The 13,759-nt window shown below is 44.9% G+C and overlaps 1 protein-coding gene across 1 annotated transcript in view; it reads right to left on the bottom strand.

The window, feature by feature from the left end:
- Positions 1–13,759, bottom strand: part of top2a (DNA topoisomerase II alpha) — a 43,843-nt gene that overhangs the window by 17,991 nt on the left and 12,093 nt on the right. The window contains exons 4-15 of the mRNA XM_056297163.1: positions 13,541–13,631; positions 13,017–13,080; positions 12,603–12,748; positions 7,933–8,030; positions 7,625–7,837; positions 5,479–5,652; positions 4,163–4,264; positions 3,492–3,629; positions 3,038–3,176; positions 2,488–2,645; positions 2,240–2,365; positions 1,842–1,952 (exon numbers count right to left, since the gene is read on the bottom strand). Coding sequence (XP_056153138.1) covers positions 1,842–1,952; positions 2,240–2,365; positions 2,488–2,645; positions 3,038–3,176; positions 3,492–3,629; positions 4,163–4,264; positions 5,479–5,652; positions 7,625–7,837; positions 7,933–8,030; positions 12,603–12,748; positions 13,017–13,080; positions 13,541–13,631 — 1,560 coding nt within the window. The remainder of the gene's footprint in view (positions 1–1,841; positions 1,953–2,239; positions 2,366–2,487; positions 2,646–3,037; positions 3,177–3,491; positions 3,630–4,162; positions 4,265–5,478; positions 5,653–7,624; positions 7,838–7,932; positions 8,031–12,602; positions 12,749–13,016; positions 13,081–13,540; positions 13,632–13,759) is intronic.

The following is a 13,759-nucleotide window of genomic DNA, read 5'->3' on the forward strand; positions in this document are numbered from 1 at the left end:
AATTTGGAGAGACACTGATCCTGTTTTGAGTTTTGTGTGTAGAAACTTTTGGTGCAATTCAATTTTAGGCCAGCAGGCATACGTCTAGCTCCTGAGGACTCGACATAAGCAACCATTTGCTATGGAGTGCAATGAATATGTAGCTTTCCTTTCAATCACTACATCAGCTCACTTCCAACATCCACTCCATCATCTTTGATTTACAGTGTGCTAATAATGAGCCACCTGGTGTTGCGATTTGTTGGGAAGAAAACCTGCATGCTTGACACTGTGTGGTAGATGGTTGCCTATGTCTCATGGAGGCAGTTGCCATGCAACAAACTGTTCTCTGCTCCAGACAAGATCTGACTAAATGTCAGACCTCGTGGAAAAGGAGAAAGCGTTTGACCTCACCACGACCTCACCACAACCCATCTGTCACACCAAAAACAGAAAAACGAAGAGATGTGACGTTTCCTTATTTCAAGTGGCCTTTGGCAAGCTGAATATAAACATTAGCAAAGCATACCCATGCCCCGTAAATAATGCTGAATGGCCTTTGTGCTCTATCTGTATTGATTTTTGATTTTGATATACTCTATTGATGCCTGTTGGGAAATTATGCTCTGCATTTAACCCATCCTAGCTGTGTAGCTAGGAGCAGTGGGCAGCTGCTGTGCAGCACCCGGGAACCAACTCCAGTTCATCTTGCCATGCCTTGGTCAGGGGCAGACAGGAGTACAAACCCTAACGTGCATGTCTTTTTAATGGTGGGGGAAACCGGAGCACCCGGAGAAAACCCAGCGCAGACACGGGGAGAACATGCAAACTCCACACAGAGGACAACCTGGGATGACCCCTAAGGTTGGACAATCCGGGGTTCGAACCCAAGACCTTCTTGCTGTGAGGCGACAGCACTAACTACTGTGCCACCGTGCTGCCCAAATTGAAGGTGTGTTGATGAACGTTATCTGCGCATATGCCACGCATGTTGGGTGTGAAATGGAAGAGAAAGAAGAATTCTGGAGTGAGTTAGATGAAGTGGTGGAGAGTGTACCCAAGAAGCAGAGGAGTGGTGATTGGAGCGGACTTCAATAGGCAGGCTGGTGAAGGGAACAGAGGTGATGAGGAGGTGATGGGTAAGTGTGGTGTCAAGGAGAAGAATGTGGAAGGACAGATGGTGGTGGATTTTGCTAAAAGGATGGAAATGGCTGTGGTGAATATATATTTCAAGAAGAAGGAATTGTCATTACCGATTTCAAATATTTGCTTCATTATAGAATCTTTCTTAAGCCTTTGTCTTTCCGGTGTTTCCTCTGTATTGTGCAATCTTAAATGGCATCATACTTTGACCGTCATGATGTTAAGCCTGAAGTGGCTGCTAGGTCTTAGTGTGTGCTCTGTGTGTAGTAAAACTGCTACACACCCAAATTCTTTTGGAGACGATAAGGATTTGAATACCTGAAAACCTCACATCCATTACAAATGAACAGTATGGTTTGTAGCCTTGTCAAAAGGTGTTCAGGTTCGAGTGTTCCAGAGGCCTGTCACCAGATGGCAGCCTTTGCGCATATTCAAACAACAGACCACTGTAGCTGTTGAGTTTTCTGCCTTGCTGGAAATCTCAAACATGTTTAACACTGCGTGAAGTTTTGTTCACGCAGTGTTAAACAAACCCCCAAATTCATAAGTAAATACCATCAACTGTGCAGCTAAAACATGAAACACTAGAATCAAGACAGTTGTTTCCTTTATGGCCGGTACAATAGACAGATTTACCAGCCAAAATTATGTTCTGACACATGCGCGGGGACAACTTCCCAACCTGAGAAATGCATTTTGAGTTTAAGGCGACTAAGTACCTTAATGATGGGGGTGATGAACTCTTCCAGGAAGTTGTGGTGGAGCAGAGAAGGCCAGTTGTGATGGATGAAGTTGATCAGCAGCCCTTTGATGTGGGAGCCATCCTGGTCCTTTAACGGTTATAAACGAAAGGTTATGAACAAGCTGTTTTTAGTTTTATTAATGTCAGTCAGTCATCCTCAAAGCAAACTGATATCCATGTATCTATGTAACCACAGCAAGAGGAAAACTTCGTAAAGGAATAAATAATTCCGTTTATGGTGAATAATTTTAATTAGGATGTACAATAACTAGGTTTAAGAATAAATAAAATGGTTTTGGATGAAACAACTATTTGAAGAAATAACTCAGTTTAGGTTAAAATCACTAGTTTGTGGATTAAGGCTGTGGAGCAGACCTGATCTGTCATGATCATCAGCTTGCCGTAGCGGAGGGTCTTGAGGGACTCTGGGTCACCGTAGTTCTTCCTGTATTGAAGACCGAGGATCTTGATGAGGTTATTGATCTCCGCGTTCTCCATTATCTGCGAGTTAAGAGGAGGAAACCATGTCAAACTGCCAGCAATTGTTGTGACAGGGGACAAAAATCTCAGAATACACTTATACCAAACAAGGAAGCTTCCACCTAAGAGCGTGGTCAGCTGACCTGTTTATGGGAGGCTTCCCGGACATTGAGCATTTTTCCCCTGAGAGGGAAGACCCCGTAGCGGTCTCGGCCCACAACACCCAGCCCAGACACGGCTAGCGTCTTGGCTGAGTCTCCCTCCGTCAGAATCAGCGTACAGCTTGCAGAATTCTTGCCACCTGCCGGAGGACACAGTCATCAAGGGACATCAGGTCACATGTGTGCCAATTCATTTGACCTCTAACAAGGGTCAAACCCAATCCTGTGAACCGACCACAGTCATTTTTCTCAGGACAAAGGTTCTGGCCTTTCTCTGAGATCAATTTAAAAAAAAAAAAGGTTTCAATCCAATCATAACATGGGAGACCAATCAGAAGGGGGCTATATAGTCAAGATGTGAATGACCAGAGCCGTTAACAACCAGCAGCTACTTTTTGGATAAAGTTTGCCTTTTTGAAATCCTTAGAGGGAGGCTAGACAATTTCTCCTGAGAAAGGTCAATGTGATTGGCTGGTGAGGTGAGGTCCGAGTGCATAGAGCAGAACCAAACCACCACAACAACAACAGTTACCTGCATCGTTGGCATCATCCAACTTGGGCACCCCTTTGATCTTTGTGTGTTTGACAGCTGAGCACTTCTTGTTAAGCTGTGACTGGGCCTTGAACTTCACCCAGTTCATGATGCTCTCCACAATGCCACAGGAAATGGCCTGAGGGAGAAGCACAAGGAGGAAGAGAGTGTTTTTGATGTAATCGATTCAATTATGTGGGTGTCTCTAAGATAACTGCTTCTACCAGATGGGTGTATTTTTATGCTATTTCTGTTCTCATTTTGAAAATGTGGGCTGGTTAGGTTTGGTGTGTTAACTTCCCATCTGCTGTGTTCTGGGTAACATGCACATGCTATGAAAAAGAGGTTGCTCCATCTTACAGTTGAAACACAATCAAACTCTCATCTTGGGGCGATACGAGTATCTGGATGCAGTGCTGATGGACATTCACATGGGTTTGTGTTTAGTTCGCACCTGCTTGATGAACTTGTCACTGAGGGGACAGGTGGAACCGAAGCTCTTCTGCTGCAGGGTCATGTTCTCTTTGGTCTGGGAGTCAAATGTGGGATTTTCAATCAGGCAGTTGACAAACAGCCACATGTGGTTCTTCACCTGGATGGAAAGGGACGAGAAGCCTGGTTTATTTATGCAGCCTGCTGACTGAGGGGCATCGTTTACTATATACCCCCGTCACCCCCAGACCTTGACATATTGTCCTCATTTGACGATTTTGGTTGATCTTCAGTATGAATCATGCCAATTGTGTTTAACCAATACAACCCAAACAAGCTGTACCACTCAAATTACTCTTCACAAAAAATATAAAAATTTTACAGTGGGTCTACTGCTATTTAAATTCTATCCGGAGTGACCCAATATTTTCTCCAAAGTTTTCCAATTTTATTGGACTTATCAGCACAAGACTGTTGCACCATCTGCTGTAACCTGTTGTTCAGTAGTTTCATGCCGTTTGTGTGAAACCTCATTGTCCCTACTGACACCAACCCTGCCAGGTCCTCTCTGAAAACTATTCTTACCCCCCGCCCCCCACCAACACCAACACCCTTCCAGAGCTAGCAAAACTTTACAACAACCACACCATAAATTAAAGTAAAATACTTAAATACTTTAAGTAGTGTTTGTACCTGAAATGGTTTGACAACCACTCCTGCCTTGTTCTTCTTCTTCACTACCTCGATGAGCTTGGACACCACCTGGTCTGCTACGAAGTCGGTGTGCCTCCCTCCCTGCAGGTCCACAGTTCACATAAATCTCCAACACAAGAAACAACAAAACAGGCCTTGGGACACCTACCAGACTCGTACTCAGCTGGCCAAACGAACAGGGCCAGCTAATTCAATCATTCCCAGGATTCATTATGGCTGCTCAGAGATATGAAATTCATATTCAAACATACTAAAATGAAACTGCATCCTCAGTGAGTAGGCTTGCCTTCTGTAGGTCCAGTTACAGAGCCTTTAAGTTCTTTTGCAACTTGGTCGCAAAAGTCCTGCCTGTGTCTGTTACAGAGACCGTAAATACATCTTGCCTTCATCAAGTCATTACAAACATCATTTATATTTCTAAAAAAATTTGATCCCCCCCACCCCTTTTCTCCCCAATTGTACTTGGCCAATTACCTCACTCTCCCGAGCCGTCCCGGTCGCTTGCTCCACCCCGTCAATCTGGGGAGGGCTGCAGACTACCACATGCCTCCTCCAATACACGTGGAGTCGCCAGCTGCTTCTTTTCACCAGACAGTGAGGAGTTTCGCCAGGGGGGCGTTGCGCGTGGGAGGATCACGCTATTGCCCCTCCCAGGCGCCCCAACCGACCAGAGGCGGCACTAGTGCAGCGACCAGGACACATATCCACATCCAGCTTCCCACCCGTAGACACGGCCAAGTGTGTCTGCAGGTACACCCAACCAAGCTGGAGGCAACACGGGGACTCGGTAGGCAACGGAACAGACCGCCACACCACCTCGACACCCCATTTATATTAATTTGTTTACTTCAGAAGCTATACACTGGATTTTACGTAATAATTATGTGCCATAGTCCAGTGTGAGAACTCGTACAGAAACTTATTAGGGACAACTATTTTATAAATGATCCCGTGTCCTGACATCCTATCGGCTGTCAGCATAGAGGACACCACATGCAACCGTGATGAACTGATTCAACTTTGTGTGAACCATCTTAAATCTATTGGCCAATTTCATCAGCAACATTACTGGCCCATTTTTACATTATTATTGATAAAAGTACCTGAGCATTGTTTTTCTGGGTTCAGCGCATCACTGCAAGCATGTAATGGGTTTATTTATAAGGCATCTTTGCATCCAGAAGGGAACACCAAATACACACACACACACACACACACACACACACACACACACACACACACACACACACACACACACACACACACACAAAAGGAGGGGTTATGACGTTTTTCACCTTGGTGGTGGCGATGCCATTGACAAAGCTGACTTGCTGGAAGCCCTTCTCGCTCATGGTGAGGCAGACCTCCCAGCGGTCATTGACCACCTCATGGACCACGGTGAGGGGCCCGCCCAGCTCGTCTACCTTGTCTTTCACATACATGTCAACGTAGCTGCGGAAACCTGTAACCTGGAGAACACAGACGGGACGGGCTGTCTTGGTTATATTTGATAATAATGTCAACCCTCTCCATGCCGACGCAGTGAGTGTTGGAAGCTAGAACCTAGTATTTACCAAATGAAGCCCAGAAACAACATCATCTTTTATATAGGGTTTATCAGTCCCTCCCCAATACCTATGGAGGTGTTTAGGAGAGATGGCAGTGGAGTTTTTAACTAGATTGTTTAACACAATCTTGGCAAGTGAGAGGATGTCTGATGAGTGGAGAAGAAGCATACTGGTACCGATTTTCAACAATAAGGGTGACATGCAGAACTGTAGTAACTACAGAGGTATAAAGTTGATCATCCACAGCATGAAGATATGGGAAAGAGTAGTAGAAGCTAGATTAAGAGGAGAGGTGATGATTAGTGAGCAGCAGTATGGTTTCATGCCACGAAAGAGCACTACAGATGTGATGTTTGCTTTGAGATTGTTGATGGGGAAGTATAGAGAAGGTCAGAAGGAGTTACATTGTGTCTTTGTGGATTTAGAGAAAGCATATGACAGGGTGCCAAAAGAGGGTATGGTATCGTATGAGGAAATCAAGAATGGCAGAGAAGTATGCAAGAGTGGTGCAGGATATCTATGAGCGCAGTGTGACAGTGGTGAGGTTTGTGGTTGGAATGACTGATGGGTTCAAGGTGGAGGTGGGATTACATCAAGGATCGGCTCTGAACCCTTGTTTGCATTGGTGATGGACAGGTTGACAGACGAGATCCGGCAGGAATCTCTGGATTATGATGTTCGTGGATGACATTGTGATCTGTAGTGAGAGTAGGGAGCCGGGTAACGAGAGCCTGGAGAGGCGGAGGTACGCACCACCCTGCAGGTATCCTCACCCTTATAAACAATACAGTTGCATAACAACCGAAACAAACGATCAGTTTCATATGCAATTAGGTGTGATGATTAACGAGAGTCTCAATGGCCATGTGTACTAATCACAGAGGATTTGGAAATGTTTGCAACCACAGCATTGTAATCTGTGCCTAGCCACATATGAAACCCGATCGTTGGTTTCGGTCGTTATGCAACTGTATTGTTTCTAAGGGTGGGGGTACCTGCGGTCAGTTTAGACTGAAGAGGTCACTTAGATGAGTGATGAAATGTATCTGTCAATAAACGTCGTGTCCCGATGAACTGATACAACTTTCTTTGATTTTCTTACCTGGATTATTGAGCATGTATAAAGACAGCTGAGGCTGGACGGTTTGGAGACAAAGCAAGAGGCAAGATTGAGATGTTTTGGACATGTGTGGAGGAGAGATGCTGTGTAGGACGCTGAATATGGAGGTACCAAGGAAGAGAAAAGGAGGAAGGCCAGAGAGGAGGTTTATGGATGTGGTGAGGGAGGACATACAGGTGCCTTGCGTGACAGAGGAAGACACAGCTGACAGGAAGAGATGGAAATGGATGATTTGCTGTGGTGATCCCTAAGGGGAGCAGCCAAAAGTAGTAGCAGTAGCAGTAGTAGTAGTAGTGGTAGTGTCAGTCACTCAAATCAAGCAGTACGCATGGTGGACAGTGAGACAGGGCTCTTGTCCAATTTTAGCTTCCAAGTGTCATAATTTATTGGACTATTTAATAAAAATTTCGTTCGCTGTGAGGTTAGCCAACTATGGTAATGTTGGTCAACTGTGCCATACCACTCCATAACTGAAGTTTATTCTTCAGTTAGAACTTGGTAGGTCTATGTCTCCAAAAGGTGTGTGGTTGTGTGTCTAGAAAAGACCATCAATATATTTATCTTTTTCATACATTTTAATACAAATACCAGTTTCTGAAAGCTAGAAATAACCAACATTATTCTTCGTACTTGGAGAAAAGAGGTTGAGAGAGATAAACAAAAACCAACACAAATTACTTTTATTCCCTTACTCATAAATTTGCTTCATAAAAAACATAGCTAGAGTTAGAAAGAGCAAAAGAGAGAACTTACAGGCAGCCTCTTGCCATTGAGGAACACCCGGACCCCCTTGGTGGAGCCGGCGATGTCATAAGCCCGTCGGGTCATGAGGGCCAGAGTGTCCTGGTCCAGAGCACTCATCTTGAATTTGGCCAGGTCAGGCTGGAAGGTGATGCAGGTGAACTCTTCTCCATCAAAGGGCTTGATCTTCGACTCTCCCGCCCTGCCCATGTTATTGTACCACGTCTGTGAGGAAGAGGAGAATGGCATTAGACACAGTGAAACCTTACAGAGGAAGGTAACTGCACAGAAACAACTGGGCTTTAGACTCCACCACCCACCTGACTGAATGACTTCTTGGACTCCTTGCAGGCAGTCTGAACAGTAAACTTGGTACTGAAAATGTTGCAGAGTTTGGCACCATATCCATTACGGCCACCTGAAGATTCATGCAGTAAGACAAAAATGCTGTTAATTTTCCCAAGAAAAGTACCTCTCAGCCCCAACACTACAGCAGGTTCGTACAAAGTTGAATCAGTTCATCTGGACACATTAACTGGAAGAAACGTTTCATCACTCATTTAAGCGACTTCTTCAGTCTCAACTGACTGCAGGTATCCCCACCTTTATAAACAATACAGTGGCATAATGACCAAAAAAAGCAATCAGTTTCATATGCAAATTGGCGTGACCATTAACCAGCATTACAATGGCCGTGTGTACTATTCACAGAGGATTTGGGAATAGTGGCAATCAAAGAATTGTAAGACGGTGACAGATATACTCTTAGACCCCCTCGGTTCAGGGATGGTCCTTCCTTCTTCACATAGATGCCCTCATTGACTCCCTGTTCAAACCAGCGTTCCTCCCTATCAAGGATGTGCACATTATGAAAGCTATGACGTTAGTTAGTGACATAAATACTTATGAGCCCCTGAAACCAGATCCAGGCAGTGGTTACAAGAAAAAGGTGAGGTGAGAGATTATCTGAAGCTGATAGAACAGGACAATGCTATTGACAGAATTTTATACCATAGATTATACCCAGGGGAAGCTACACCTAGTCTGTATGGTTTACCTAAGATACATAAACAGGATGTGCCATTAGGGCCTATTGTTTGTATGATTAACTCAGTGACCGATACCATCTCTAAGTCTCTGGCATCTATTCTTAACCCGTTGGTAGGCGGTAATGAACATCACATTCAGAACACTATGGACTTTGTGGATAAGATGAGGGGCGTCATCATGGAGAAGGAGGAAACAACGGTCTCTTATGATGTTAAGTCTCTCTTCACGTGCGTTCCTGTTGATGAAGCAGTGGAGGTAGTCTCTATGAAATTACAGAACGACCCCACCCTTAGCAATAGGACCACCCTCAACAGTGACCAAGTGTGTCTGCTCCCGAAGCTGTCAGTCTATGTAATTCACATACAAGGGGCAGTACGAGGGAGCAGAAGCATGGGTGTGCTAGGGGTTCCCCAGTTTCACCTATAATGGCCAACTTGGATATGGAGGAGGTGAAATAGAGGGCTGTGATGTCCTATCCAGGGACACCACCTAGCCATTGGTTCAGATTTGTGGATGACACCTGGGTTAAAATTAAATCTCAGGGGCGTCCATGTAGCATAGCGGTCTATTCCATTGCCTACCAGCATGGGGATCGCCAGTTCAATCCCCGTGTTACCTCCAGCTTGGTCAGGCATCCCTACAGACACAATCAGCCGTGTCTGCGGGTGGGAAGCTGAATGTGGGTATTTGTCCTGATCACTACACTAGCGCCTCCTCTGGTTGGTCAGGCGCCGGTTCGGAGGGGGGGGGGAATTCGGGGGAATAGCATGATCCTCCCACCAGTGCTGTAGTACTCGAGTCCAGGACTCGGACTCGAGTCCGATTCGAGTCCTGATTTTCATGACTCGTGACTCGACTTGGACTTGAGCACTGATGACTCGGACTTGGACTCGTGAATTTACTGCATTCGGACTCGGAAGTTGGAGACCCGGACTCTGACTTTTTAATTGATAAAGACTGTTTTTGTTAGATTTTTTTTAAATAATAGGCCCTATTAAAATATATTGATAGCTATATTAATACTGTAACATTATTCAATTTCGCGTAAGGGCAGGCACGTGTGTTCCACCTACATGCGGATTCACGTGGCGTGCATACCGTCATGTTCAGTAGCGCGAAGATGCCTAAAGAGACCCCCCGAATTGTGCGCTTTGCTTACACAGATTTTACAACAAATTCCAGCAAGATCACCGCTAGATGTTCGATATGTAAACGAACTATTGAGGAGAAGACCGGGACAACCTCAAACTTCAACAGACATCTGTCAAGGATGCACCCAGAAAAGTAAGTGATATGCAGTCAGTTGATGATATGGTTGGTGATCAGTTAACGTTAGCTAGCTAGCTATCTAGCTACGGTAACAATAGCCTCTGAAGTAACTCAACCACTGGTCCAAGATGTTCGGTTAGGTGGTGTGGCGGGTATATCATATCACTAGAACCAAGTGAGATTGTATAGGTAAGTTAAGTAACGTTACTGTTAGAATGCTAATGCAGCATTGCACAGAAAAGTCACAGTACGGTTCGCTTTCCGTACGAGCGTGCCATCGATCTCACTAATGAATTGGTAAGTAACACGCAGCGTCTTCGTGTTATAGGGAGATTAAAACTGATTTTTCTTATTTATCATTTAGCTAATTACCAAGTAGCATACACTTAACGGAAAAAACACCACTCTGAACTACCGTGTTAGCATTAATCTTAACTAGCAATAACAAATCCGCACATTGCAGATCTCCGCCATGAATATTCTCCAAGTGCGGAGAAGGAAGAAGTCTAGCCTATATGCATCCACAAATAATGTTGATAAAATGTGCACAACTTTACAATGCAAATAAAAATTGTAGGCTATTACTCGCTAAATGGACTAATTGAAGAAAGCTAATGTGGATGCCACCACTGGTTTTGTTTAATGTAGACCTTTTTTATTTGTATGTCAGATCTTTGACTGTGCCCGAGTGGATCACTGGAGCCATCTTGGAACTCGACTCAGACTCAACCTTGATGACTCGGACTAGGGTAATAGGGACTCGACTCGGACTCAGGTAATGGGGACTCGACCTCGACTTTTCTTTGGTGACTCGGACTTGGACTCGAACACTGGGGACTCGAGACTCGACCTCGAGGTTTAGTGACTCGACTACAACACTGCCTCCCACGCGCTACATCCCCCTGGCAAAACCCCTCACTGTCAGGTGAAAAGAAGTTGCTGGCGACTCCACATGGATCGGAGGAGACACGTGGTAGTCTGCAGCCCTCCCCTGATAGTGGAGCAGTGACCAGGACGGCTCTGAGAGCAGGGCGATTGGTCAGGTACAATTGGGGAGGGGCCCCTAAAAAATCATCTTAGGGCGTACCACATTTCACCAACCACATTAACTCTGGACAACCACATCAAGTTCACCAGGAGGATGTGAAAAATTACAGGTTAGCCTTCTTAGACTGTGAAATTGCAATTGGTGATGGGGGACATTTGATTGTTGATGTTTTCCGTAAACCAACACATACTGATCAGTACTTAAAGAGAGACTGACATGCCCTTTCTGAACACATTTTTTAACATTGGGAGTTTGAATTATAACCGAAAATAGGTGTGTTTTTATGAATTCAAAGCTATTGGCTACTCCATGTCAAATGTCACTGTGCTACCGCTCATGTCCACCGACATGATAACGGACCGATAAACGTCAATTAATATCACAATTCGATGAGTATTTTGACTTTATAACTCAAAATCCGTTACAAACAATAACACACAGGTACATGGATATGAAGTTTTGACATGGATCCAGTTATCCACAGCTCTCATACGTAGTATAGAGGGCTGTGTAACCCTATATGCAAATTGACTGGTGTCTACGTATCCATCGGCACTATTTGTCATTGGACACCATCGACAGTCAATCACAGATCTCTCTTGAGTGGCTGCAGAGGCGCTGTTTTGACCACTGAATTTCTCCGTGGTCACATTCTAACTCGGAATATAGCCTATCAATAGGAATTTTCAGATTTTGATGTCAGTATCACTTTAAGGTTTGACTCATCATCCACTGGAGCACAAACTAGGAGCCATCGGGATGCTGTACCACCGAACTGAAAACGTCCCCAGCAACAAAGCGGCCAGGAAAGTGGAAAAATCCCACATTAAACAGGCCCTGGTTAAGTGTGGTTATTCTAACTGGGCATCTGTCAAAGCCAACAAGACATCCAAAGAGCGCGCCAGCCGATCCAAGACAGGACACCAGCTCCCCTGCCACAAACACAGCAATACAGTGTACGCTGTTAAATGCCAGCAGGATTGCCGTGACTTGTACATCGGGGAAGCCAAACAAACGCTGGCCAAGAGGATGGCACAACACACAAGAGCTAACACGTCAGGCCAGAACTCCACAGTCTATACCATCTACAGGCCAGTGGCCACTCTTTCAAGGATGACAATATGTACATCCTCGATAAGGACAAATGTCAGTTTGAACGGGGAGTCAAGGAGGCCATCTATGTGAAGAGGGAACGACCATCCCTGGACTGGGGGGGGGGGGGTACATCTGTCGCCATTTTACAATGCTGTGATTCCAATTATTCCTCAATCCTTTGAATAGTACACATGGCCATTGTAATTCTAGTCAATGGTCACGGCAATTCGCATATGAAACTGATCATTGGTTCGGTCATAATGCAACTGTGCCGTTTATAAGGGTGGGGATACCTGCAGTCAGTTGACAGTGAGGAAGTCACCAATAAACGTTGTGTCCAGATGAACCGATTCGACTTTGTGATTTCCTTACCTGGATTAATGAGCATGCATCAAGACTACAGCAGGTTCTCAACAAATCCTCTAAAGTGTATTTAAACACCGATTTCTCTAAGTACTTAAGCTCAGCAAGCTCTGACCAAGAAACAGCCATGCCCAGATTTGACAGAGGTTCCTGCATCACTCTTACCAGTAACTTTCTTCTGATCATCATCGTAGTTACTGGAGGTGAGGAGCTGTCCAAAGATGAGGGCAGGCACATACACCTTCTCCACCTTGTGCTCCACCACGGGGATACCTTTCCCATTGTTCCACACACTGATAACGTTGTTTTCACTGTAAAATGACAACACAACAAAACAAAAAATATGCATGATCATTATTTACTGCAAGTGTTCATAATGCAGGTGTGAATCGAGGTGGCATGGATGTGGAAACGGGGTTCAAACAGGTGCATGGTGGGGTGTTCTTGTGGCACAATGTCCCAGATCCACTCAAGCCAGGCGTCTTTGTTTTCCTGTCTTCTCCTGCCTCTACCCTCCAATTCACTACAAACAAAACTCTCGACCCTGAAACAAAGGTTGCACAGTGATGTCATACTCACGCATCAATGTTGACCTTAATGCAGGACATGCTCTTATCCCTCTGCTTGTTGTCAGCAGCGTTCACTGTAGTGAGAAAACCACATGTTGAGAATCTGGTGAGGCTCATAGCTCAGCCATAACAATTACAATTGTTCTTCGTGAACAAGGAGAGTGTAAAAATCTGAGTTAAGGCACCAAAGACACAAGGTTAAAATGTTCCCGTCTTGACACCTCTTTTAGATTCCTTTTATTATGGCCCTTTCAGACACAGCCCAATGAGAGCTGTGGTCGCTGCTGGATTCAGTGCACATCTGATTAGGTGTTCGGGGACGTCGTGGAGGACAGAGCAAAATAAGCGGCGTTTTCAAAATTTCTAGCGGAATTCATCACAATTCACTCGCACTTTGCTTGGCACAGCAAAAAGCCATTGCGATGCGGCACGAGTCAAGGCTCGGACATAAACCATTACTGCTCAATAAAGGGCATTTTTAAGGAGTCTCTGTGGGTTTCTTGAGTGAGAGTGCACCTTTTGCTTTTAACTTACCAAGGATCTCATCAAAGATCTTGTAAAGGCCTGGTACGAATGTCACATCCCTGCAGTTCAGTCCCACTTCTTCATCGTACACCCACATTTGCTGTAGAGAGGAGATAGCCGAGTGGTTATAAAATGTCAACCCATAAATGTTGAAAGCAAACGGTTCATTTCATTTTCTTCCAAGGGACATCGGTCACTCAAAACTGAAATAAGAAATGAATTATTCTG

The sequence above is a fragment of the Lampris incognitus genome, chromosome 17, assembly GCF_029633865.1.
Source record: "Lampris incognitus isolate fLamInc1 chromosome 17, fLamInc1.hap2, whole genome shotgun sequence".
NCBI lineage: Eukaryota > Metazoa > Chordata > Actinopteri > Lampriformes > Lampridae > Lampris > Lampris incognitus.